This window comes from Vidua macroura, chromosome 1, assembly GCF_024509145.1.
Source record: "Vidua macroura isolate BioBank_ID:100142 chromosome 1, ASM2450914v1, whole genome shotgun sequence".
NCBI classification, from domain to species: Eukaryota; Metazoa; Chordata; class Aves; order Passeriformes; family Viduidae; genus Vidua; species Vidua macroura.
The window spans coordinates 9,415,375-9,442,243 of record NC_071571.1 but is presented as its reverse complement, the minus strand read 5'-3'; the positions used below and the strand labels follow the sequence as shown (position 1 = coordinate 9,442,243).

Below are 26,869 nucleotides of genomic sequence, written 5' to 3'. Positions count from 1 at the left end.
TATATAGACCATGTTGGGCACCCTTCTCCTTCCCAGAAGTGTCTCAGCTACAGCAGCTGGCTGTTGCCACCTCTGTTGGTCATGGAAGAAGGTATTAAAACATATTCAGCCTTTCCAACACATTTTGTGTCTCCTAACTTGCAAAGCTCTAATTATAGCCCCTAAGCTCTCACTGGGGCTGATGTCTACAGCAAGAAATAGTGAAATATATCTATTAAACCTATTGAAAACAAGGAAATTTTCTGTCATCTAACCCAAGCCACCTGATCAATATGCCACCATCTTTTTGCATCGTGGGTGGAGACCCTTGTGACCTACACTGGTTTGGTGAAACTGTCTCAAAGCTGAAGTGGAATTCTTCACTCTCTCTGCAATTTAAAAAAATAACCATTAGGTGTAAATACAGGATGTGGCATTCTGGGCAGTGAGTAGTTAGTATTGAATTGGTTTTGATTTTGAACAGGCATATTTTGGAAACCAGCTTTTAACAAATATTGGTCAGTATTGTGAAAACTTAGTTCGTTTATCTGAGCACCTGAAAGGGTAGTATCAGACAGTCTGATTTGTGTCATTGCACTTTCTCAAATCTTGCAGTTAGGTCAGGCTATCAAAATCTTCAGCAGCTGTGCAGTTGGTCTTTATAGTGATATGTCCTTCCTAAATCCCCACTGTGAGAAGAGTTGTCCTCGGTGGGCTGGGTCTTGTCTTGTCTCAGGCAACCTCATCCGTCTTCCTGCTTTGCACTGCTGCAGACAGGCTGGAACAGCTCTGAGCACAACTGGACTCTGACCAAGGCCTTTGGGCAATCCTATAATGTTTCCAATAAATCAAAATAAACTGGCCAGCTGCTCTTTCATGTCCCCTTAGTGCGCTGTATGTCTTGTTTGAAATGGGAGAAAGTCTTTTATGGATTGAGTGTTTTGGCAGGGAAACAACAAAAGCCTCCAGAGCCCTCAGGTAGCCAGCCTGGGTGATGGGAAAGCAGCTGGCAGGGATAAAGCTTGTGGATGGCTGGGGGAAGAAGGAATGATAGAAGAGCACAAGGTCTTGTTCCTGTGATTGCAGAGTGCATCCTCTTCTGTATGGGGCCAACATGAGGACCACCAGAGCTAACTTTTATTTTAAGGAATCCTTTTTTGCTCCCCACAAACCGTGCTGGTGAATGAGGAGACCAGTTTACAGGCTAAGATGTGCCACTTGCTTGACTTTGGTCTTTTTATTTATTTTCTATTCTTCCATGTAAGAGTGATAATTGACCACCTGAAACATCCTTCACAGCCCTCATGGGTGTACTTCAAGAGGGATGTTGGTGTAGATAAGTAAACAGCAGCATCTGTACCTTAAGTGCTCTGTGGGCCCCACTGTTGTTTGCTTTGCATGGGCTCCATGCTCTTGTAGTTCTATATGATGGAAACTGGATTACTCTTATTTTCTTATATGTGAATCAGCAGATTCACATTGTTCTGACAATATTCCTTGTGTCTCATCGAGCAACTGAAAAAAAAATACATAAGGTTGAAGGTAAACATTCCCAAACTTTTTTTTTTTTTTTCTTGTGTTCTGAATTTCTACAAAAATTTCTGCAGGTCTAACAGCTATATAATGTATAAATCATTATAAACAAGGCATGAAAGGAACTTCACTGTTTATACTATAACTTGCCTGCCCTTTAGCAGTGATGAAAACTGAAAATACCAGTGCATCTTGAATTCAAAGGAGAAAAAAAAAATAGATGAGAGATCATAAAGGGGTAACGCAGTTCAGCTAGACTCAGCGTTTGGAATATTAAGCAGATTTGACCCATGCTGAGAAGAGTCTGAAGAGCAAATTCTTCTCAGCACCATCTCTTATGTCAGGACCCTGATTAACAAAGACATTTAAATAATGTCACTGCACTTCATACAATTTGAGCCTATTTTCTCTTTTGTATAGCTTGTGAATGTAATAGTTTTTTTTACTTGCCATATTTGACCTCTGTGTCCTAATAGTGGCAGGCAATGATACTTTGAATTATTATGCTGAATATAAATGTAAGCTTCAAAACTAACAAAGCTTTTGTTCCTTCCCTGATGAAAGCACAGTTTTGCAGATGCTTTAAATATTATAGCTCTAAGTCTGCTGTTGCTACTTCTACTGAGGATTTCTCAGTGAATTCATTAGAGGTGTCTGTTTTCATAGCCTGGCTCGTACAAATAAGAAGAAGGGATTTGCAAGTTCAGGGTGTATCTTGCTGTGCTTAAGCTGCAGCAGTGTTACATGTGCGGAATCTGGTTTTATGTTTCTAGTGAGGAATAATGCAAGCTGAACTCAGAATTCCATCATTAGGGGTTTTAGGTCTCTAAGGCTAAAACAAAGACCAAGTTTTGGTATTTGTTAATTCACCTGTGTGAATCAGTATTTTCTAGGGGGCGTACTAAATTTTGAAGGAGCAATTCTAAAAATATAAAGGTAAGGAAAAGCCACATGTGTTTTCCTGGCATGTGAAAATAATTTCAAGGGTCAGTGGCTTTGCAGTTGGAATTAACAACATGGTAGCAGAAGTAGGAAGAGGAAAAGGCAACTGCATTTCCATTTTTTTTTTGTGTGTAATGCAGAGAACAGTGATGTTCAGAGAATGCCTCTAATGAAAGAATGTTTTTAGAAATAAGGGCTTTTTCTCTTCATTACACAGATTTCTTGGTTTCATTTTTCCAACTCTCCTAATAAAATCTCTTTCTAGATGAAGAAAGGATAGAAATTAGTGGACAAAACCTGTCTATTTCAAATTGTATCTAGAGATTTAGGACACAACAAACTTCTGATGATAATTTCAGCTTTCAAGTGGTTTTCTATATTTCTCTTTTGGAATAATGGAAATGAAAGTGCTGTTCATTTGATTAAAATATCTGAAAATGGAAGTGATTTTAGGGAGAAAAATCTTCCCTTATTGAGTATCTAACTCAGAGTTTGCCCAAAGCCTCTGTGCTGTGTTTCGAGGTAGCCTGAGCTGTAGGGAATGACTGCCAGCTGCCCAGATGGAAACTCTAAATCAGGGAGCAGGCAAATGTGGGATTGCCTCTGTAAAAAATATCATTTTTCAGTTGTTTTGCAGATTAGGAGCCTGTCACACTTCATTGCTGTCATACAACCCTAAACATTTTTTAGGGACATACAGGAAGCACTGTGAAGAATATGAAATGAGTAAACACATTCTTATGTAATAAGAAATTGTATTAGATTTAGATTTCATTGCAATCCATACCATGAACAGGTTGTGTTTCTTCCCTCCCATTTTATTCTAACCCTTTAATTCATTGTACTTAGGGAACATTAAATATTTCCCCAAATTATTCCAAATCAAGGCTGTCAGTCACAGTTGTATGGAGTCAATGCCACAGACTGGGAAGGAGCTTACAGAGAATCATTTCCTTCTTCCAACAGGTTTTCACTTCAGTCACATAGCCAAAGAGAGCTGATGAAAGGGCAGCTTTCCAGCATCTTGACACCTGGCTTTCAGTAATTTTCAAAGAGGAAGCTGGAATATTTCTTTTTATCAGTTGAGATATCTTCAGGGATGGTGGATGAAATGAAAGACTCTTTGCATTACACATTTGAAAACTTTGTACAATGTGTGATGCTTTTGCCAATATTTAGTGGCTGCCATGTAATCCATCTCTCCTGTTAAGATCCAAGATATCCTGCTGTTGTTGCATTAAGACAACTATTTAACAAAGCATACAGGAATTAGAGAAAAAGAAGTGGTGTGTGCTTGAGAATTTTTTATAAGCTTTACAAATCACTGTGTGCAGACATCAAATGCAAGTTGAAATTGTAAAGACAATGGGTTTATCTATTATTTAGAGTAAAACAATGCATTAATGTAATAATCACATTTTCTAAAGTCTCATGTAGCCCAAGAAACCTTTTTATACCTACTACAACATATCATCCCCAGGGATGTTATTGAATAGGTGAAAATTGCTGACATGTTATTTATCCTTTTATTTTTTTTTTGGCAGGGGGTGGGATCTTCAGGGGGGAATGTGCTTTGTTTAACTTGGAAATGAAAAGTAGCAAAGTAACTCATAAATTTTTTTTGTCCTTCATTTTCCTGGATGCGTGCTTGAGAAGTCATTTTTGCTCATCATCACCATCTAGGCTGTGGGGTTTTTGTTTCCTATTGAACTACTCCCATTTCAAAGCCAGTTTTCCAGCTTCTACCAATAAACAGAAAGTCTTGATTTGAGCCAATCTTTTTTTCCATTTCACTTTGTATTTTATCAATTAATATTGCCCCAAGATCTCATGTGTCATTGCAGTGTCACTTCCATGACAAGCTCCGCCAATTATTTTCTGTTTAATTAACACATTCAGAAAATGTAGGTTTTGCTAAAAAGAAAAGAGATACTGGTTCTGGCTAGTGAGGGAGGTACCCTGAAGATAGCTGTGGGTCCAGTCAGGAGCATCACATATCCAGTTTCTCCCCAGAAGAAAATATTCTTATGAAAGGAGGGAGACTCTCTGTGGCTCGAGGGTATAAGGTGCTGTGGGGATTATAACTCCGAAGGAGAGCGACTTTTCTCTGCTGGATCTCCATGGATTCTCTTTATCTGGTCTCTTTCCTTGCCCTGTGCTGACAGCATTTCTCCTCAGGGAAATTCCCCTAACTCTGAGAAATCCACCGTGGGCAAAAAAGATGATATAGTTGCAGCTCTGCCACAGAAACACGTCATTAGCCTAAGCCAGCTGACATGCTCTTGAAGAATACTATTTGCTGTATAATTCAGAGCCCTGACTAGACTACCCCATACCCTTTCAAACCATTGCTGTTACAAAACCAGATGGAAAACGAGGATGCTGCAGTGCTTTCCTTGGAAAAGCATTTGGGTTGTGCCATGTCAGGCATGACAGCAAATCTGGACTGTGCTGCTAACAGAGCAGCTCCACTCTTTGGAGATGGGCATCCCACTGACACTGAGCAGACTGTTCCACAATTCACTGGCAGCATGCAAGAAGTTAGAGGACATAGAACATTTTTTTACTGTATTGCTCAGTTTTTGTATTTTGTTTCTCTTGGAAGTTGGAGATATAGTTAAAAAAAAAGAATTATCATTCAGAAAATGAAGGATACATACTTAGGAAACACAAATACGCAGCACATAGCATTTGCCTGATGTTATGCCAGGATAGCTTCTACGTTTTTTTTAGAATTAGATATTATAAGTCTATATTTGGATTTTTAGTTTATATATACTTATTTCAAGAGGTGTCTAATGAGGTACTAAAGCCACATCAAAATGAGCTAATTGCTTTTGGGTAGTGTATGGATGACCACTGCAAAATATTCCAGTGCAGAACGGAAAGAAGGTAATGGGCTTTAAGTAGTGCATTTCACAGAGCTTACAATGAAAGTCTTAAAAATCCATAGACAGGCTTTCCTGTTTGTCTTAAACTTTTGCATTTAGAGTAACTTCTTCCTTTCCTCGGTGCCTCTTGTGTGTTGCATGTGCATTTATGTTGTGTGTGTTTATGAACAGGTTTTTAGAATTTGGACTCAGATCCAAACACATGAATTCTTCAAGGGCAAAGGCAGCATCACTTGTCATTGATTCTGCCAAGCATTTAAGAAGAAGTGACATTTACCAGCTTGTTTTGAAGATTTATAAATGCAATATAGATTTGGCAGGAATATCTGCTTCAATAAATGTTGTGCTGTAGCATATAAGCATGGGCTTTACCACCAGTGGATTCACAAGCACTGTGTCATCCAAGTAAAAATAAATATTCAATAAACAATTTATTAGGGATGTGAGCTCACTTCTGCTTCATTCCACTTGGAAAGTCTTGAAATCTGTTGCCTACATAGTGTTATTAAGGACACAATGAAATGAAGTCAAATTAATTGTGGGATTGTAAAAACTATGTCAGGGAAACTTTCCCTGCCCAACAAAAATGATGCAAAGTATAGTAGGAGAAGGGATATATCCAGCCTATATACATGAGGGTAATTTGTTTAATAGCTAGGGATAAGTGAATCCTAAACACCTGACTAGAAGCTGTTCTTTCCTGCACCTGACTTATGTTTTATGAAAAATGCCTTTCATTCTTCAAGGATGTTTGAAGAGCTTGCACGAAAAGTAAACAGGATTTACAACCATTATGATCATGATTTGGACTACCAGATCTGTTGATATGGCATTAATGTGAATGATAACAGGAATAATAAAAAAAATTACTTTCTGCTTCCTATTCCTGTTATCAATGTAAGGCCATAATGTGGGGAGAGTGGGAAAGGGTCTAGTTTAGCTTTTTCAGGACAATATCTGCACAAGTTCCCATACAGGAGTCCTTCCTTGCACCCATTCATCCAAGGCTGCACCAAAACCAGGGCAGGACCTGCTCTGGGCAACACTTCCAGCTAAACTTCTGTGCTGATGGAGATAAAGGTTTTATGGAGTGTGCTTATCCACACAGCATAACCTGCTCAGCCTCTAGGACAGCCTTGGGAAATAAATGGCCCTGCTTCTGTGCCACGTACTGCTGGGACAATCCCAGGTGACATCTGAGTGTGCAGGAGAGGAGCTCCAGGAACACAGACACCTGGGGAGTGCATCATGTCTTGCAGTGGTGGTACCTGCACAGCTGTTATCTGGTATGGTTGCACAATCTTATTTAGCCTCATTGTAATGGGGATCACAGAAAAAAAAAAACAAAAAAACCCCAAAAAAACCAAAAACATAAACCAAACATTACATCCACAAAGTATTTTAATGTCACAGTTAGCTAAACAGATTTTTTTACTAAATAGAAAATAGATGTGAAAAAGATTTGTCTTTTTTTTCTGACATATCAATGTGAATAAGAGTATCTTTGCTGTAATCTTGGAAATCTTGACCAATTCTAATGTACTTTCAAACAGGTTGATCAAAAATTATCTTTCTGAGTAACATTGGATATATTTGGTTTCTAAAAATGTTGTAGATTTAAGGACTGCATAGAGCAAAATGAGCCAAACCTGACTCTGCTAAATCTAATGTAAAGTACAAAAGCTCAGTCTTATCTGGCTGTCAAGACAGACGTGTTCAGTTCATATGTTTGAACGTTTGGCAGTTGGCTGAGAAGTAATTGAGAGAAGGAAATATTTTCTTTAATATCATATAATGCATGTAAATTAATATCTATAAATACAGTTTATCTTTATATATAGACATAGAAATAAATGGTGAGTAGGAATAGCAAATTAGCAATAAATCATCTAATTTGCAATGCCTTGTGTTTCTCTTCTATTTGCCATAGTAAATAAATAGTTAATCCCAGTTTCCTCCTTTCAACAACTAGTCCTGAAGTGTAAAAATTAACTGATTGTTTCTCTAGACAAAGTATTTGAAACTGTGAGCACTGTGTGAAATTCACTCATTGCTCTTTCCTTTCTAAGATTTGTGCCTTTTGGTGCCATGATAGCAAACATTTTGTAGGTAGATTGCTTTACTGAACTACAGATTTGGACAACTGAACCACAAGCATTTTGGAGTTAGAAGAGGGCAGTTCTTTGTTATTTTAATCTGATATTTGGAACAGCCATGGAGGAGTGAATGGAACTCTTGGACACTTCAGCTCTTGGTTACATTTACTGTGAGGGTTGCTTATGATTTCTCTACTAAGAAACCTGGTCAGTGACACATAGATCTTAATTTAAATAACAAAATACTTGTAAAAATTGTGCGATATTCTGGCTTTTTAACTTTGTCTTTTGTTGTGAGTTAGCTTAAACTGCTCTCAGAGCAATCAGATTGATTGCTGCAGGTTTCATCTATCAAGACTGTTATAACATGGGGGGAGCACTGCTGTTAATTAAAGCTACATTACATTTTCCAGTATTATTTATATGTCTATTGGAGTAGTTTATAGATGAATAGAATAATCAATGTTCCTTTCTTACTGCATTTTGTGCCTCCCTTAAAAAAAATTAATATGCAGGTTTTGTTTTCTTAACATGGGAGAAAAATGCATGTGACATTTAACCAGGATACCCTGAGGACGTGGAAAATAAGGCACATGACTGTTCCACCACATCAAAAGTATGGTAATAGGTAGCAGTCGATTATCTAGAAATATATCATTATTTCTTAAAGCTGGGAGCCACTGATCAGAAGGCATCCTCTGTAACAATAGTAACAGTGAGACATAAGAGCTACCTCACCAGTGTTTTTGTAATGCTCTAACATCATTGCTGCTTCACTTCAGTGTTGCTTAAAAGCAGATTTGCTGCTTTTTACAGCATTCAGAACTGTTGATGAACAAATTTCTAGAATAAATGGTGTTTCTGAAAATATATTAAATTCCTTGATACTAGTTACTGGTCCTTAAATAGTAAAAATACCCCGAAGTTAAGAAAAAATCCAAGTACCTGCCACTTAGTTCGTGCCACATTGCAGTTGCTCCTTGTTTTGCCACTGTTCCTTGTTTATGCCTGCCCAGTTCTACAATATTCAAATGTCTCATGAAATGCAGTACCACTTTTAACCCCTGAAATTGTGTTTTGTTCTATCTGTGATGCAGATAGAGAAATGAGCCATGCAGCTGGCGTTGCATTACAAGTGGAAGGGCAGATCCAAGAGAAGGCGTGAGTGTTTCTGGTCACCCCTCCTGGGGCTCACCACTCTGGGGCTCAGCCTGCAGGTCCAGCCTACACCTCAAACCATGGCTTGTACCCAGAGAAAGTTCTCTGAGTTCATAGTGAGCACACTGGGAATAGCAGGTCTGTGTAATTAGTGTTAGACCTTACTGGCATGAAATTAGCAGAGCTTTTATTTTAGAATATTTGGATTTTAGCTGAGCATAGAACTCGCAAAGATAAAATTTCTCCCAGGACTGATAGGAATTTCATATCCCTCTGTATGTTTTATTTCACTGTTGTGTTGCTGTTTCTCTTTTGGAGGCATTTTGTCAGTGTCAGAGTTTCCAATAAATTACATTTGAACCTAGCTGCTCTTTAGAGTTATGAGCAAAAAACTGATGAAGCATTTTGATGTGTTATGAATAGATGCCAGCAGAAACTGTCCTCATAAAAACTTTGATTTTAGGGGTTTTAAGCTCATATCTGATGAGCTTGTTCCAGTTCTTCTAGTGCAAATATTTTAATTCATTGACAGTCTTTTTCAAAAACTAATTTAGAGATTAAAAAAATCCCTTTTTTAGTAGCATTGTGGTATACTGTGGTAAATCTGAGTCACAGCTTTATCATGGCATATTTTAAGTGTTCAGAGAGATCAACCCGAGAAAGCAGTAAAGAAACAATAATGTGTGCAGCTGACAAAGCATCAGTGGGAATCCATGAATCAGCACTATATGAATTGTCTAAAAATGTTATTAAAGCTTACTGAGGTATTAACTGCATGAAAGAAGGGAGGGAAAATGAACACCATGTTGGAAATCATGTCAGTCAGAGATTCCCTCATGAAATCCTTTTCATTGTTGGCTAAAATAATCAAATGATAGAATTTTTATCCATAGACACCAGCTTAATATATGGGCAGACACTCTACCTTGGCTTACAAGTGGTACAGAAATTTTTTAATTGGAATTGAGTTGTAAATCAGAGCTCTGAGATGCAAAGACTAAAAAGGCATTAATTAAAAACTTATCTGTCATTCAATGTACAGTAATTGCACCCTTCATTGCAGCTGGTTGGAGGGTCAATACCAAAAAATTTTATGTGCACAAGAAAATAAAAAAGAAGATAATTCAAATACTCCTCCAGCTGAAAATGCCTTTCAGGGTTGCACAAATTCAGTGTGTGTATTTTCTCTACAAGGGGTGAATTCAAAATGAAACCTGAGGAGCTCTAATCAGATTTTGGGGAACAGCATGACCTGCAGATTGTTCATCTTTGCTGCAGGCAAACTGACTTGGCTAGCTTAGTTCCCTGAACTTTCAGCCACCAAGATCCTTACAGGGTTGCTAAAGGAACTCTCTCTTCTGCAACTTCTGGGCTTTTATTAATAATAATAGCAACAATAACAATTACTGTTATTGCTGCAGAAAGAGACTCTGCAAATGCATACAATATATGGCCACTCCCAGGAGGAATTTACGGTCTCAGAGAAATGGTTTAAAAGTGGAAAATGGAAGATATGGTTCTGCACAAACAGTGTGTAGAGTTTCTTCCAGTCCTTTAGTATAAACAAACTACCTTTTACCTGCTTTAATTTGTGTTTGTCATAATGCAGCACAGAGTGTGATGGGCAGCAGACCTAAGGCCCTTCCTAGGGCAAGGGTTTCAGAAATATTGAATTTCCTGATGGGATAGACTGGGAGTGTCCTGGAGAAGCCTTTGCTCTGGCTCATTGTAACCCTCTCTCTGTGCTGCTGGTGCATTGTCTGTACTTTGGTCAGAGGGAATTTTGTTCAGGTGCCCTTGCAGCTGCAGCCCTCGCTGTCCAGCCTGGGGTGGCACCCCTGGGGTTGGCTTTGCACGCGCAGCCGAGAGCTCTGCTCTGACAGCCGAAAATTGATTTTTCACAAACATCAAAGAGAGTCCAACAGTTACGTAAAATTGGGGGTGAGAACCACTATGTGGAGCTGAAAGAACAGTTCTGCTCATATGCATTTAAAAATACATGAAGAACTGTAGGTCTCAGGTGAATTTGCCAGAGTAAATGTAACCTGTATATCCACTTAATTTTCTGTACTGATTTAAGTGACAGCACATTTTCAACCAATTCTACCTTGTTACAGGTGATGTTTTAATTCTGAGACTGAAGACACTTCAAAAGTCCTTTGCCAGGAACTATATTTTTTGTGACAATAAGGGTGTCATCCTACTGATAGCATGAAATGAATTGGATAAAATAAAATGAGAAGGAAAAGCTGCTGATTTTAAATGTATTAATAAATACTATTTGGATAAAATCTCCATTCTTAGCATTGTACAGTCTAGCATTACAACCAGTTTATGCAAACTTAGAGATTCTGAGTTTGAGAAAAACTTTGAGTTCAAATGAAAGTGTAGAGTGGTGTAAGACATCTTGGAAGGAAATAATAAGATAGAAAGAGAAAGGAACAGAAAAATGAAATTAATTTTGACAGAAAAAAAGATAATAACTTCTTACTCTAAAAGGAGATTGCAGAGGATTAATATATTAAAGAGTTGTTTTGCAGCGTGAAGCTAATATCAGACCTTTTTGTGTTAAATTTGCAATAGTTACATGCTTTTTGGTGTGAGTGCCAGCTACTGCATCTGGGTTCAGAGCTCGGTGAAACAAGCAAAGTAGTCTCATCTTTATTTTAGTGTCACTATTTTGAGTGCATGTTAATATTTCCTCATGTTCATTAAACTCCTTGGGCTGACAGCACAGAGGAAATGTCTCTGCATAGTCCAGGGACAGAAGGAAATGCTCCTTTTCTCACCATTTATTAGAGTTGATTGTTTTTTTAATAAATATGTCACAGCCTAGACAGGGCAGAAAGATATTCAAGTCAAAGATGGGATTGGCCATGAGTTAAATTAAAGTTGAACATTAATATAAAGTTATAACAATGCAAGATAACCTCCCTTCCTAGAAAGCATTTCTGTGAATGGAATGATATGCCTTTGAGTTGAGGGTCAGTAGTTCGTGGGAAGGTTTATATGACATGGTGAATAGCATGGGATTCATCTCAAGGATTTGGGAATCATGTATCCATTCTGTTGTAGTCTTTGGAAAGTAACCTGCTCTGTGTGGAAATGTGGAGATATATTTTGTGTTATCATACTAGTCTTTTATTACTATCAGCTCCAGTGGCAGAAAAGTCTTATGTAACACTTAGAAACTTTCTCTTGAAGAAACCAAATTATTTGTAGCTCTCTGCAAGAGCTGAAATAAAGGTACGGAAACATTACATGCTGAGTCCTGTGAGAGCTTTTTATAATCACCTTGGTAAATGAAGCACTCATTTGGCTTTTTCAAATAATAGAAAAATTTCAAAAACTGAAGAGAAAAGCCTTCCCTCTACCTTCTGGGATAGTTGCTTAGAGTAAATTAAAATCAGGACTGTAAGCAGATCATGGTTGTAATTTAGGTTCTATGGAGATTATCACTTTTATGTATAATAAAACAATATGTGAAATATTGAAGCTGTAATCCTTAGGCAGCCCTTTCATCTGCTCATTCAAACAGAAGCTCTTTGCCTGTGAGTGAATTGCTGCTGAGTGCAGCAAATGAAATTCTTCTATATTAGAAAGGTCTCATTAGAAACTCCAAAAGAAGGCCAAAAAGTCACCAATGTAAACCTGGTACCTGGCAGTGGAAAAGGGAATGAAATAAAAAAAATGCTTAGGAGGACTATCAGGAGAGGATGACCACAGTTCCAGCTGAGATGGACAAGAGTGGTGATAACTGCTTATAAACCCCAGTCATTTCTTCAAATAAATTCTGAACCAGATGTTCTTGTCATCTAGAAGGCAAACACAAAGTTAGACCAGAGCAAAAAAATTCAATTAAAATAAGTTTTTCTGGAAGTGTAATACAAAGTGTTTTGGCAGACTTCCTTCCAGTTTTGTATAAAATGTCTTAGTCAAAATTTTCCCTAAAAATGAATATTCCAATAGAAAGAAATGGGGAAATTAAAAGGTTGTGGTATAAGAGCTAGGTTTAACTTCTCTATTTCTATTTTTGCCATTAACTTGTAATTTCAAGTTGTATTACAAAATTGCTTTTGGGTGAAGTTTTATTTTAAGAGAAAACATCAGAATTTTGTCTCTTAGGTAGGAAATACAGCAATAGCAACTGAAAGACTTAATTTTGTTGTACACAGCAACCTCAGCATTAAATCTGCAATTTTGACTTAACCAGAGCTGAAATATGTGGACATTATTGGATACGTCCTTGAGCTCTGAAAAGGGAGGTGTGGAATGAGAACAGAGCAGGTCCTCTGGAGAATGTGGAAAGGCAGCCTGCAGAAAGGCATGTCTATACATTACTCTGACCTGTCTGTTGTGAAAATAGGGAAGAAAGCAAATCATTCCCAATTCTGCAGACGTTCTGACAGCTAAAGTAGGCATTAACAATTTGCAACACATGGCATGGGGGATGAAAGTCTCTGAGCTCTACAGCTGAGAGTTTCCTGGCTGAAATGAAGTAGCAGTTGAAGGTAGCTCAGAGAAAAAAAAAATATTTTTAATCTACCATATAGGGACAAAATGCCTAACATTACCAAAAACTGGAGAAAAAAATAATGTCACAACTCAGAAATAGTGCATATCCTGTCTTTACTTCTGAATAATTCTGAGGGGTTTGGGCCTTAATAAAGTGCATTTTCCTAACAGAGCAGGATCAAGTCGTAGTATAGATGTTTCTGCAAATTTAGAATAATCTCCATTCATTTTCAATGAATTTGGTATGTAAAAATAATTTTGTTGATAACATATTGATGCAGAAGTGATAAGTTTAGATTTCGATTGGTACAAGAACTGGAGGAGTCAGACAAAGGTTCTGCTGGACTTTCCTGCAGAGCTCTATTCAGCCTCAGCCATGCTGGTTGGGAAAAGGGTTGGGAGCAGCAGCAGGAAGAGATTTGCACAGCCAAATCTCCGGGCAGTGAGAGCTGTTGTTTCTTTAAAGGACTTATATTGAGCTCTTCTGATTTACACCAGAACTTCTCCAAACCATTAAAAAGCTTTTGTTTTTCTTGCTTAGGCTTTCAGAGGGAGGGAAATTCATTTGTATGAGTAAGTCTGAACTAGAATAAGTTTAAACAGAGAAGTAGCAGATAAATGTTTTCAAAAGCTGCTGTTATAATTTATGTGCATTAAAGATGTGGTCAGGTCTATTTGGAGAGACATCAAGTTTCTCTGAGATGGAAAACAGAGTCAAAACCACACAAAAAATGCAATTGCTTAGAAAAATTGATCAGCTGGGAGAAGGAAACACATACTTGAATTTTGAGTATTTTTCAATAATTCTCTGTAACTGCGATAGCAGCAAAGGCAATTAAGCAGGTTAAGTGACATTTTATGTTGAATTTGAAAGCAATTTTTATTTTAATTTTGTAGACAGAAGCTAACATCTTCACCACTATGAATCTCTGAAACTGTTTTCTTCACTATTTAATCTGCTTGCTTTTGATTTGTTTTCAGCTAATAATTCTTAGAAGAGTACCCTCTGTTGACATAGCCATTGCTAAGTGTTGAATATAATGGGGACCTAAACAATTTTATTATTTTTGTAGTTGGGGGTAATAATAATAATAATAGAAGACTGTGATGTGGAAATAAAAGACCTGGGGAGATACTTGATGATGTGAAAGACTATGTTATATCCAGACAATCTCCATTAGATTTGACCTTCCAGTTGGGTTTGATGCAGGTATTAATGTCTTGTCTTCACTGTCTTTTATACTGGCATTCCCTTTTCACGTATATTTAGGTTATGGAGTTCCAATTAAATTAAAAACAAAAAAAAAATTAAACATTGGGCTGACACCAATGAAAATGGTGTAGGGAATGTAGGGAAAAACCTGTACTGATGGTTGTTTTACGTGGGGTCTCACTACTATCAATGATCTTCAACTTTGTGTCTGCTGCTGTTGTCACAGTGTTTGCGTCATTTCGGCGTCTGCCAGACCCCTTCTCTTCCCTTGACATTGTCCCTCTGTGGGAATCTGGGCTGGGAGAGCAGGGCCTGGGCCTTGCAGCCGCGGGGGGGATGGATAATCGGGGCTGGGCGTCCCCCGCGCCGCTCCCCGCCGGTGACATGGAAGTAATGCGCGCACAAGGGCTCTGCTGTGATCCTGCTCAGCCGCTGGACACAAATCGCAATAATTGGGTGGCCAGGCCGGGGCTGGCGCGAGCTGTGACGGCACGGACAAAGGGAACAGGAAATCGCCACACGGCGTCATATGCTCCTTCTCAGCCTTAATTCTGATTGCAGCTGTCAGCGTGGCATTATGGCTCTTGAATGTGCTGTTTTATTCAGCTCAGTGTGTGGGAGATATTTTTTTGAAACTGAAACAATGCTGGAAAATGATTGGCATGAGGTTAACTTTAGGCAAGCTGCAGTTCCTGAGATCGTTGCATAAGAGACAGCAATATTAAATTACTGGCAAGGGGATTTTTGAATTAGTTAAAATTTGTGGTTTTCATCCATGTCTTGTCCTAACACTGGAGTTACAAGTGCTGGAGATACAGCTGAGAGGGCATATTCCCTTAACTCCAGTTTTTTCTAGCTCTGTAACAAGTAGTCTGTTTTTCTTTCATCTATTTACTCTTTTTTAGTGCCATAGTTACATTTTTTACAGCATTAAGGATGATAGTCCATCTTTACTGGTTTGAAATGCATTAGGAAAAGATGTTAAAATTGTACAGCAGTAGAAAAAAAAAATTGAAGATAACAACAGACTTACCATTCTCTTGACTAGTGAGAACAAGCATGGCATCACAATGGTTTCATATGCTCTTTTACTGAAAACGTTGGGGTTTGTAGGCACAAAACTCTGCATTTCTCAGGATTCAGACATTAATTTCTTATCTGTATGCAGGTACCATGGATGAACTCTTTTTGCTTTAATTTGAAAAAATTCTTCAGAATAATTAAATGTATTTTTCTTCAAAGTTTATGTTATTTATTGTGTACCTTTTAATAGGGTTAGCATTGGCTTAGAGAGTGAAACTGTAGTAATTTTGGACTCATGGTTCATGAACTCATAGTTTTAAGGCTTTGCTAAGGATTTTACTATACATGTATTCTAGCTGAACTTTCTATGTTGCGAATTCTCCTAAAATTTAAAGTTATCTTGTTTTTTTCTCCTTCATGAGATCATAAAACCAGAAGAAATGTGTAGTGCTAGACAAGAGAGAAGTAAAGTAGAACATATATTCCATACCTATATATATATATATCTCAACTTTGTTTTTAAAATCATTTTAATTACACTACATCACAGTAATCATAGGTGCATGGTGACTCATTTTTGTGTGTTCACATAAAAACATGTACTGAGCAGCCTTAGATTCAGATTTTTGAAACTATTTGAATCCATCTTCTTACATGGCATCTTTGAAAAGGTGATATTTGCATTTGAAAAGGATGAATCAGAAATAAAACCAGATTAGATAGAGACAGATATTCTTTCCCCTTCCAAGTGTCTGGAGTCGTTTACTGTAGCCATTAACATTTAATATGGCTTCAGGTGAAGTGTTTCCTCAATAAACTTGAGTAACATTTTTATTTAAGGAAAGGAGAAAGAAGGATCACAAGTGGAATGTTAGAAAGCTTTTTTGTTTGTTAAAGCCTTCATGCATACTTACGTTGGTTCAGATTTTTTATTATTATTATTAGTTTCACTAATGAAAAAAAAATCTTTGGGATGCAGCCCACCTAAATCTTGCCCAAATGGGACCTTTCTTTCCTCCCCACCCCAATCTTGTCTAAATCCAAGACAATGCCATACTTTTAATGCTTCCTAGCCCTGTCTAAATGTATACTGAACTTACAGAAGTGTCCCCTCTCTAGAATGAAAATTTGATCAATATTAAAGTAATTTTTGCTTCTGCATGCTCAGAATTGTCTCCTTGGGCAGAATGGAGAAATGTCCTATTTAGGCTTCCTTTTCAATTCTAGAATTTAGTAAATGAGTAAATAATTCTGCTTCAATGCAGTGGAAAAATCTGAAGAGCCCAATGGATAAAGCACCCATCCCAGGTAGTGAGGTGGTGGTAGTGAGTTCTGAGTTCTGCTGAGGTTGAGGATGCTTTATCTTCATTCTAAGGGTCTGCCTTCACCAAAAAACCTCATGTTGACTCCAGATGGTGATGAAGCTTATAATTTGTACATAGAATAGGGACTGAAACAGAAATCCTCCTTTCAAATTCTAGCACCTTCCCTTCCTGCTTCTAACAACCAGATCTGACTGCCTGCATCTGGAGCTAGAGAGGATTTTTCTTTAGGTGGTTTCTTAGAGAAAGATATTATCAGAATAACCATATCTGGAACTTCTATCAATGGTCATTGAGAGATCTGTAGTGTTTGGCTGCACAGGGCATAACAGCAGAAATTCTCTTCAGTTGTGTGATATTTAGCCATTAGATATTTACAGAGAATTGCATCGGCAAATTCTGTGATCTAAAGTGTTACTGTAACATGTAAAAAAAACAGGTAACAAAGTAAAAAATTTGTAACATGTTACAAATCAGGTAACAATTATGTTTGGGATTATATCATTATTTCAAGTATAATTACTGAGAGATTGGAAGCGTGTGTACTTAAGGAGTAGTCACTGTAATTTGCCTACATAGTTGCACTTGCCCCTTGTTGAAAAGTTCTTTGTTGTAACATTTAAATATAACTTAAGTTGACTTCCACCTGGGTTATACTAAAACTTGCAGTACTAGCTCCTCAGTGTTCAAAACCTTAATGTTTCATGGGGAAAACAGAAAGGAGGCATTGTGCTGTGAATGGGGAGGACATGAAGCAACCTTTCAACAGACACCAGCTAGTAGGATAACCTCCATAGCTGTCCAAAATAACCCTTTTTTATCTATTAAAACTGGTTTGCAGCTAGTTAAGATTCTGCTAAGACCAAAGGCTTTCAAAATGTCCTTGCATGATTTACTGTCTTCCTTCTATTGCAAGGAAGTTTCATTAGCAAAATTTCACTAACAGAATTTCATACGGAAGAGAAAAATTTGTAGTTCACTCATGGGTTCCAACTGAGTGAGGCTTCTTTTTTCTTTTTTTTTTTTTTTTTTTTTAATTTTGTTTATATAGGACACATTTTTGCCAAACTTTCAAGTTATTAAATAGTGATTCTTTTTCATTCTGTTTTTGTTTGTTTGTTTCATTATTTATCAGGTTTTACCTGGCGAGACGATTACACACAGCATGTTATTGGTCAGGAACTCTCAACCATTCACAAAATCCACAGCAGGCGCCCTGATGTATTTGTATCTGAAGGATCTGACACAGGAAGGTAAGTCTTCTGTAGTGGTTTTGCTTGGATTTTGGAAAGGTTTGCAAATTATAAGAAAGAGGTTGGCCCAGAAGCAGAATTTTAAAAAATCACTAAAACCACTATCTATATGGTAAAGGCATCCACCAGTGTTCAGGGGCAAGAATGAATTAAAACCCAGGACCTTGTTCTTCTGTTTGTCATCAAGTTAAGGAACTGCATTTTCTATTGTTAATTAAGGTGTCAGAATTCAAAACATCAGGCCTTGCATTCAATTTATGCACTCTCTACTGTCAGTTCAGCCATCCCTACCTATGACTAGCTTCAAAAGGCAAACTTATAGTAGCTCAACTACAGGAGATATTTTATTCTGGACTAAGCATTGAATGACATTCTGAGTGACTAATGATATTTTCAAAGTCAAATTCTTCCAAAACATACATATAATTGATTTGAAGTCCATAGATTCCTAGTGGTAGTGCTGGGACATGGCTTGAAAGGTATTGAGGGTATTTGCAGTAATTGGTTGCAAGACACATCAGTAATTCTGTAGAGTGATATGGTTGTAGAACTTGCATTTATATCATCTTTGTATACAGTTGCACATATAAAGAGACCCTTTCACCTGGTCTGTTCTGTCCTACAGGATTTTAAGTGCAACCCAACCACACAAATCCCAGAATGAAATTTTAGGAACAATTAAAAATGACAAATTTTGCTTTATCTTACGTGATTTTAAGAAATATAGTCTCAAAAGTAGTGAAATTGAAAGAAAGGGCTTTATGATAAAAAAAAAAAAATTCATCATAATGGGATAAATTTGAGCTTCTAGCCTTAATGGGCAAAATATTGAATGTTGGAACTCAGATCTTCATGTACTGAAGTATGTGGTTTGCATATACTGCAAACCGTTTCTTTTCTAGATTGCTTTTTTTTCTGGAAATAAAATGCTGTGTAATTGATACTTCCCAGTGTCTTCAACTGTGTTTGCCTCACTTTGATTTCATTTAATTCAGAGACTTTGACCCTGTATTTCGCATGATTGCTGATTCAAAAGCATTTCTGAAAATCACAGCACCATTTCAGCAGTGCAGTAAGGTAGAAACTTAACGTCTAAAGAAGATAGTGATCTAAAGATTACCATAAAGGTGATAACAACATGTGGTTGAATCCATAAACATGTTTTCACTGCTTAGATACACAAAATGTCAGTATTGAGTGGATTACTCTCAGTAGATGGTATCAGAAATGATCTTCAATATCTTCTGGGTTTTTTTTAAGAGAGTACCTAAAATTTTTATTCATGAGAGTAAGACAAAATAGGCCAGATTTCCATGATATCAAGACCATATTCTGCAGTGTTCCAGATCTGTAGTTGTATATAAATAAAAAAATATAAGAAGACATAAAAAATTATTTAAGATTTGGATTGAAAACAAATGCTTACTTTTAGGAATTCCTGTTTTTAACAAGTTTGAGATGTTTTACATTTTTAACTATAACTAAGTGTTAGAAAAAATCTGCAAGATTTTGTATATTGATACTTCAAGAACATCAGAATTCCAAATGTGTTCACATAAAGCAGTTCCTATTGTGGATAGATTTTCTGCAGTCACCAAGCTGTGCTTCTGAAAGCATTATCTTATGTGCCAACAGTTTAAAGCATTAATTGATTTTTCTAGTTGTCCATTTGCAACGTGTTTTGTAGGTCAGAGAACAGTAGGAAATCTGGTGTCTTGTAGATTCTGATCAAGTGTGTTATATGTTCAGTGTGCTCAGTGTGCTTGCTAAAATCTAACCAGATAATAATTAAATAATTTAAAAAGCAACTTAGAGTAGGTATCTAATTATCAAAGAAGCATTATGTCAGGAAGACCTTTTATTAAGGGTAACGTGTGTAATAAGACAATATGAAGTCATACTAATGAGTCATTAATCCCCACAGAGCTGGTGAGAGCAAGAAAATAGACTGAGACACTTGAAAGGTAAATTGACTTAGGCTAAATTAGTGCATAGGAAATCTGATGAAACAGAAGACATGGATTTCATCTCAAAAAAAAATGCTGAAACTGGGAGTTTGATTTCAAGATGAAAGTTCTTTCTTTTTTGGCTAACTGGAGTGTACGTGGTATTTCCTGGGTCCTTATTAAATTTCAAAAAACCCTCTCTTGAAAGAGGGCTCAAGATAAAGGAAAAAAGTCCATTCTGCACAGAGGGAATAAATGTCAGTTGTGTTCATTGGTGCAATTAGGCAAAACCACAAACGTTTCCAGCAAACTTCAATGTATGAAATGGGGTATAGTATTATTTCTGTAATAAAACCTTCATCAAGTCAGTAATAAGATACTCTCAGCACTTAAAATGGAGAAATTTATTCTAAAATGTGTGGTTTCTATTAATTGGGAACATTCCAGAAATAGCAGAGGTGCAGTGATTTAGATATTTCCACAATAAAACTTCTAAAATGCTAGATTTTGTAGGAAATACATAATTATTTCTGTAGATAAATAATTATATGTAGTATTGTCCTTATACTCTTAAGTTCACTGTATGCAAAATCATCTTTCAGAGCAAATTAAAACTGAAAATACTTCCCAATAAGTGCACAAAAAAGAACTAATCTGACAGTCATTTCTTCTACTCACCAAGTGCTTTTATATATTTCTCTTTCATCCATTTTCCAGTATGACTTTGTCATATTTAAAATAAATATTTTAATTTAGTTCCTATAATTGGTCAGTTAATGCATTCCTGAGTTAACAAGGTGATACAGTGGTGAATTACAAAATTTTTTTTAATCTTTCAAATGTATTCATAGTGCCTTATTAAAGTTGTCATCAAATGAAACATAAAGCTTTGTATTATTTTACATTTTAATTGTTTAAATGTTTATAGCATAAAATATTACATCTAATGTGGAATGTAAATATGAGCACAATTATTGTCTCCTTATGAAAACTGAGAAATCTTAGATCCCAGATTTTACTTCTAAGACCAGTGACAGTGACTATATATTGTAAATAATGGTTTGAAAAGCCAACCTAAACACTGTCCTTTGTCTGTGCATTCAGTTCCCATTAGCTCCAGTGGAAATCCTTGAGGCAGCATTTGGTCTGTTTCTTTGTTTTTGTCATTTTCACTTCCTTTTAAAATTAGTGAAAAAAGCAGAAGATAGGTGTTGGAATTAGTCAATGAATGAAAGGTGAGTGCTGGCAACTGGGATCCTCCCTATGAAGAGAGCCTGTTTGGATTAGTTCATCTCTACTGAAGCAGAAAGCACAGTACCCAGGTTTTTCTGAAACTGCAGAATAGTTTTGGTCTGGCTTTAAGCTGAAAAGAAGGTGGATATTGTTACCTGCATGTCCACACTCCATCAGAAGGCAGAATTCAGAGCACTGGAATAAGAAAAAAATGCAGACAGCATGAGAAGGAAGCAAGACTGATGGTAAATTATATCAGGTTTGCTATAATGCTCTGTGCAGTAACCCTTCTTTTTCCTGGAGCTTGTGTCCCTGATGGGAACCTGCTGTTATACACTGGGGAGAAATGGAGGATTTTTCTGGTGTTTCAAAGTGAGCAAACCTGTGAGCACTGTTGGTTGCAGTGCCACCACAGTAAATTAGATTATTAATTACATCTATTAGTATTAAATTAGTAGGGACACACATTTGGTACAACTGTGAGCATGGAAGGAAGTCTGTTAATTTTTGATTAAAATAATATAATTAAACCCCAGCTTTGGAAAATGATATAATGGTGCTCTCTCAGGCTGTGCCTCTACATTAGTGCCAAGATGTGGGCTGGTAGAATAAAATTTTATTTACAGTGGCACAGAGATGTTGAAAGTCAAATTCATTCACTGAGCTGTAAAGCTCTTCCACCTGGAATTCTTCTTCACTGGAGAAGTGTGTGGGCCTGTGAGTAGGAAATGGTGATACCCAAAGGTGAATTCCCTCAAACAGCTTCACTCACAGGGAAGGAAGAGGGCTGGGAACTTTCTGCTTTCTTGCACAAGGAATGAGATAGTTACCGATGCTGACATTTAAATTATCATCACCATTTATGTGTTGTTGAGATAGATGAGGACAGCTGGTAATAATTCAGATTCATTGCACATAGCATTCTGAATCCCATATAAACACCTCCACACTGCCATCATTTAATCTCATTTCTAGCTTTTCTTTGCAAATGTCACCAAAATCTGTCTAAAGTACTCAGGAAGCACCAGTATTCTGTGAATCCCAGGCACATTAGAAGATCAGAAGAGACACTTGTTCTGTCTCATTATTCCCTTTTCAAGCCTTTCACAGGAGTTTACTAGATCCATTATTTCTGCATATCGAGTACTCTTTCTTCTATTCTTTACATTGGTGCAGGGCCAAATTGGCATTGAATCTCATCATCACCCAGCAAGTTTTTTAAATCTTAGAACCATCTCATATTTCTTTGGGGTGCAATTTAATCATGTGCATTTTCTTTTTACAGGCATTTTCTTTGTTTTTGCATATGGCTTTACCTTGATGTGGCATTTTATTTGCTTTACTCTAGAATGATTAATTAATGAAATAAATTGTTAATAGTGCAAGATTTTTTGGCTGCTTTTGCCGAAACATTGAATTTTCTATACTTTTGTGGTTGCTAAGCTTTTGAGTTACTTTCCTGTTGTGTATTGAGCTACAGTAGCTTGCAGTGCCTTTTTAGTTAGCCACTTTGTACATTGGACAGGCTGGTAACTTTCTTTTCCTTGCTTTTGCTGTGCAGGACTTTGAGATGGAATGAAGATAATGAAAGAAATTATGATGTGGAAAATAATGTGAACTTGGACAAGTCTCTTCAGCAATACCTTAAATATCTCAGAATTCTCTCCCAGTCTGCATCTAAGAATTTGTATCCATGGAAGACAAGTGACAAAGCTTCTATCAAGGTAGTATTTTTAATGTGGTTCTTACCTTCTGTGATTTTGGCTTCCTTTTTCTCTGAGTTCTCATTTTTGAAATTTCCCCTCTGTCTGAAGACCAGACATTGTTTTTTACTGCCTCCTCCAATTGATTATCATAAGTGCACTAAGTTTTCTCAAAATTAATCACCTTCAGCATTGTAAATGCTTCAGCTCATCAAGTCTAGAGCATTTTAGCCTAATTAGGGATGGATTGCATGTGATGAAGAAGGAAGATTAGGATAAAGCTGGTTGACTGGCTGATCTGAAACTCTGCATCTGAGCTACTCTCTGAAAACATGGCTGAACTACCGTGTGAATTCTTGCTGGTGTTTTCGCTGCTTACGGTACAATTCATATAATCTTTGAGCAGATTTCAATAACGGGTCTGATAAATTATGCCTTAACATTTCCTACTTATTATTGATCATAAGGAAAGCCTACTGTGGCCAGTTAAGGTTCATATGTATACATTACAAATGTACAGATAGCTGGGAAGATAAATCACAACCATTGAGTATTGACTGTGTCAAAAACTAGAAACATGCCTATTTGAGAACTAAAGCATTTTTTCCCCTTCTTAGAGAAAATCTGTCTCACTCTAAGATGCAACTTGTTAAATTTGTTAAAATTATTGGATGAAGGGGTTCCATGCAACAGGCCCTTATGGCCCTGTGTCTTTTGCTCAAAAAGCAAAGTGTGCACTCTTTGATTTTAAAGAACTAGGTTGCTGTTGCAGCAATCCTTTACAAGAAATTGTCTGTGCTATTTCAATGCATACAGTATAAATGCAAAATTTGCCAAAAAATACACTGGTTTTAGGAAAAGAGTCAGGTGAAGAAACTATAGTGTCAAAGCCAAACTGCTTTAGTTTCATTCAGCGACTAACTCAGAGACACCAAATCTGCAACAACAACTCCTGGCAACAGCACCAGTAGTAGCAACTATTTAGTAATGGTTTTTATTCTTGTCAGAAGCACAACTTCCCAGATTCTGACTGACTTATATACACTACTTGTGATTTATAGCACATAAATCTCATCTGGGGCAAGAGGAGCTTTCAGGCAGTGGCAAGGCAGCTCTGAGGAGGGATCAGGAGCCACCTTGGTGCTGCTTTTCCTCCACTCTCCTCCTGGGTGCTGGCTGCAGTGAGGATGCTCTGTTTTGAATCACTGGCTTTCAACAAAAACTTGCTCAAGAAGTATTTCAGTGGGTCTGGTGTTGTCATGCAAGTTCATAAATAATCCATATGGCTGAGACCTTCTGTGGGGAAGCCTGCTGTGATAACACCACCCACCAACCTTATCGAGTGTTGCCATGGAGATGGGTACTCTGAAGCCTGGGGGAGTGGGATAAAGAGGAGAAAATCTGGAAATGAAGCACGTATAGGAGCAAACTGTACACTTCTATTTACTAAGGAGCATTTTGAAACAGCAGACATTGAGTCAGATGTGTTACCTATAATTGAAAGTCAAAAAAAAGAAGGAAAAAGAAAAATTATTTTAAAAACTAATGATCAGCCATGAATCTTAAATGATCCTGGAGATATTTCCCTGTCCTCAGCAAATAAAATGCAACTGCTTTTCTTGAAAAAGCAAGAGGGACATAGTATTTTTATCTTGATTCATTGTTTTGTTAGTGAAATAGCATTTAAACAAGAGACAAAAACAGAATTTTTGCTGCTCCAAGAAACAGAAAAAAACCTCGTAAAATTTAAAAATTTGAAAAGAGAAGGCGGAAAAGTAACTGAATGAGCTACCTCTAAAATAGTTGTACCACTTGAAATTGGAGATGCCTACCTTGTGCACTTTAATTGCAAGCTTCAACAAAATATTGGTACTTTATTTTTGTGCTTAATATGTAGATTACAAACCCACATTAAATAACTGTAGCAAGATCTGATCTTTTAAACTTTCTTGTCCTTTTCTAATTAAACTAAGCACAAGACAGAGGTACTTTACCCTACTTAGAATTGCAGCTTTGCAGGTCTTTGCCCTTCTCAAAAATAATTTTCTTTCAAGTATATATTTACCTCTGTCACTTCATTCCTGCTGTAGGGGAGTAGGAGAAGTAACACTACTCTGGTTGCTTTGATACCTTACATGGCTGAATCTTGTAGAAATTTAGTACTTCTTGATAGACTTCCTGTGTGGATTCAGGATCCAAACCTGACATCATTGGTCTCTGGCCAAATGTAAAACAAAGGAAGATAAAAGATAAAGAGGTTTTAAAATATTCCTTGTACTCTGAAAGTGTTATTTTGTATATTCACATGATTATATTTTACAAACTTTCAATCTTCAGTTGCCCTACTGTCTTCCACTTGTATTATCAGAATAAAACTACAGAGCTTCAAAATTACTGAATAGACATCACACACACAGTTGTGCAGAAAGTTGTAAAATAAAGCATCACAAAACTTAAAGCAGGTAACTCTTCCTATTTCCCTTGCTCAAACAACTGTCAGCTTGAGGCTTGATACAACAGTGACAGAAATAACACCAGTAAACTTAAATCATGTGATTGACAAAATTCCTATGGTGTCTGCCATTTACTGCAAGAGCTTCTTCGGGTGATTTTTGAAGCACTTGAAGTTCATCAGTAACTTAGAATTATTTCTCAGAATGCAGGCAGTATCTGCTGCAGGCTGTAATCCAGCCAGCTGATAGTGACCCTGCCAGTAAATAAACAGTAGCAAATCAGAAGTTTGGTGTGTCTGTTTCCTGAGGGGTACAGTTGTAAAGAACATTTCACTTTAGTTCAGCTGAAAGGAGTTGTTCAGGAAATGGGCACTTGGTGGCATTTGTTACTTAAGCATTAGCTAGTGGGATTTTGTGTTTGGTTTTCTTGGTCTTCCCCACACACACTTTATGAAAGGGCTGTATGAAAGTTTTACCATTCACAAAATGCTGAGTTATCAGTCTTTGTGATTCCTTTCTACCAAACCTGGATGCAGTATGGAAAAGAACAAATAGCCAGGCACATATTTTAATGAGAATTGGTTTATCTTAGCTACAGAGGTGAGAAATGCAGAGGCTTCAAATCATGTGGGAATTGCTCTGCCCTTCTCCACTCCAGCTGGAAAAAAACCCTCTCGTATCAAAACACCCAAACCCCTGAAAAACCCACTGCACTGTTGATGTTCCTACAGAAACTGAGGATCAGGGTTTTGTTGGATGAGGAAGGCAGCATGTGGCTGATATTGCTAAAGCTCAGAGGCTGTAAAGGAGAACTTGCTGCCTTTGCTGCTGGTGTGTATGCCTGTGTTTGAAGAGTTACGGGAGATTTTAATTGTGCTGCTTTCATCTGACTGAGACAATTTTTACTTGTCACAGAAAGAGAACTTATTTGAAACCTGACCCAAGTGTACTTCCAGCTGGACAGGCTGTAGGAATTAGGAAGTTCCCATCACACTTGTGCTGTGGCTGTATTTCTTGTTGCAGGCATCTCTGTCCTATGGTTTGGGTTTTGTGGCTTGAAGATTCATGGAATTGCTTTTTCTCCTTCCCCCTGACCTGGCCTCTGAGGGTTTCAGATAGGGTTGGTCCTACCTGCTGCTGAGGTCTTTGTCAGCCCAGTGTGCCATTCAGGCCCTTGTGGGTAGGATGGGCGGCAAGAGAAAATTATGTCAGATACATTAGGGAATTTAATGAATTTTCTGTTGTTACTGTTTCTTTGTGTTTTAGTCGCATTCATTTTCATGGTAGACTTCTGTAGTTATTGTGATTATAGAAATCTCCACATCTTAGGTATTCTTATAAATTTTAAAGTAAAGATTTCTGGGAAAAAAAAACCAAAACAGAATCTTTACATCAAAGAAAGGGCAAATAAAATTAAAGGCCTTTTCAAATCATGAGGGGGAAAAGAAACAGGTAAAGTGATGGGTTAGTGCCAGAGAGTTGTGGCTCAGCAGTGCAATTGTGCTGAAAGGGGAGAAGCTGCAAATAAAAGTCATATAAATTATATAAACTAAAAATTCATATATTTCCTGGCCAAACAAAAATTGTTTGAACCAAAAGAACTAAGATA

General features: G+C 37.2%; 1 protein-coding gene across 1 annotated transcript in view; it reads left to right on the top strand.

Annotated features, from left to right (window-relative positions):
• Positions 1–26,869, top strand: part of PTPRN2 (protein tyrosine phosphatase receptor type N2) — a 636,596-nt gene that overhangs the window by 204,512 nt on the left and 405,215 nt on the right. The window contains exons 4-5 of the mRNA XM_053982009.1: positions 17,808–17,925; positions 22,666–22,828. Of these exons, the coding sequence (XP_053837984.1) occupies positions 17,808–17,925; positions 22,666–22,828 (281 nt within the window). The remainder of the gene's footprint in view (positions 1–17,807; positions 17,926–22,665; positions 22,829–26,869) is intronic.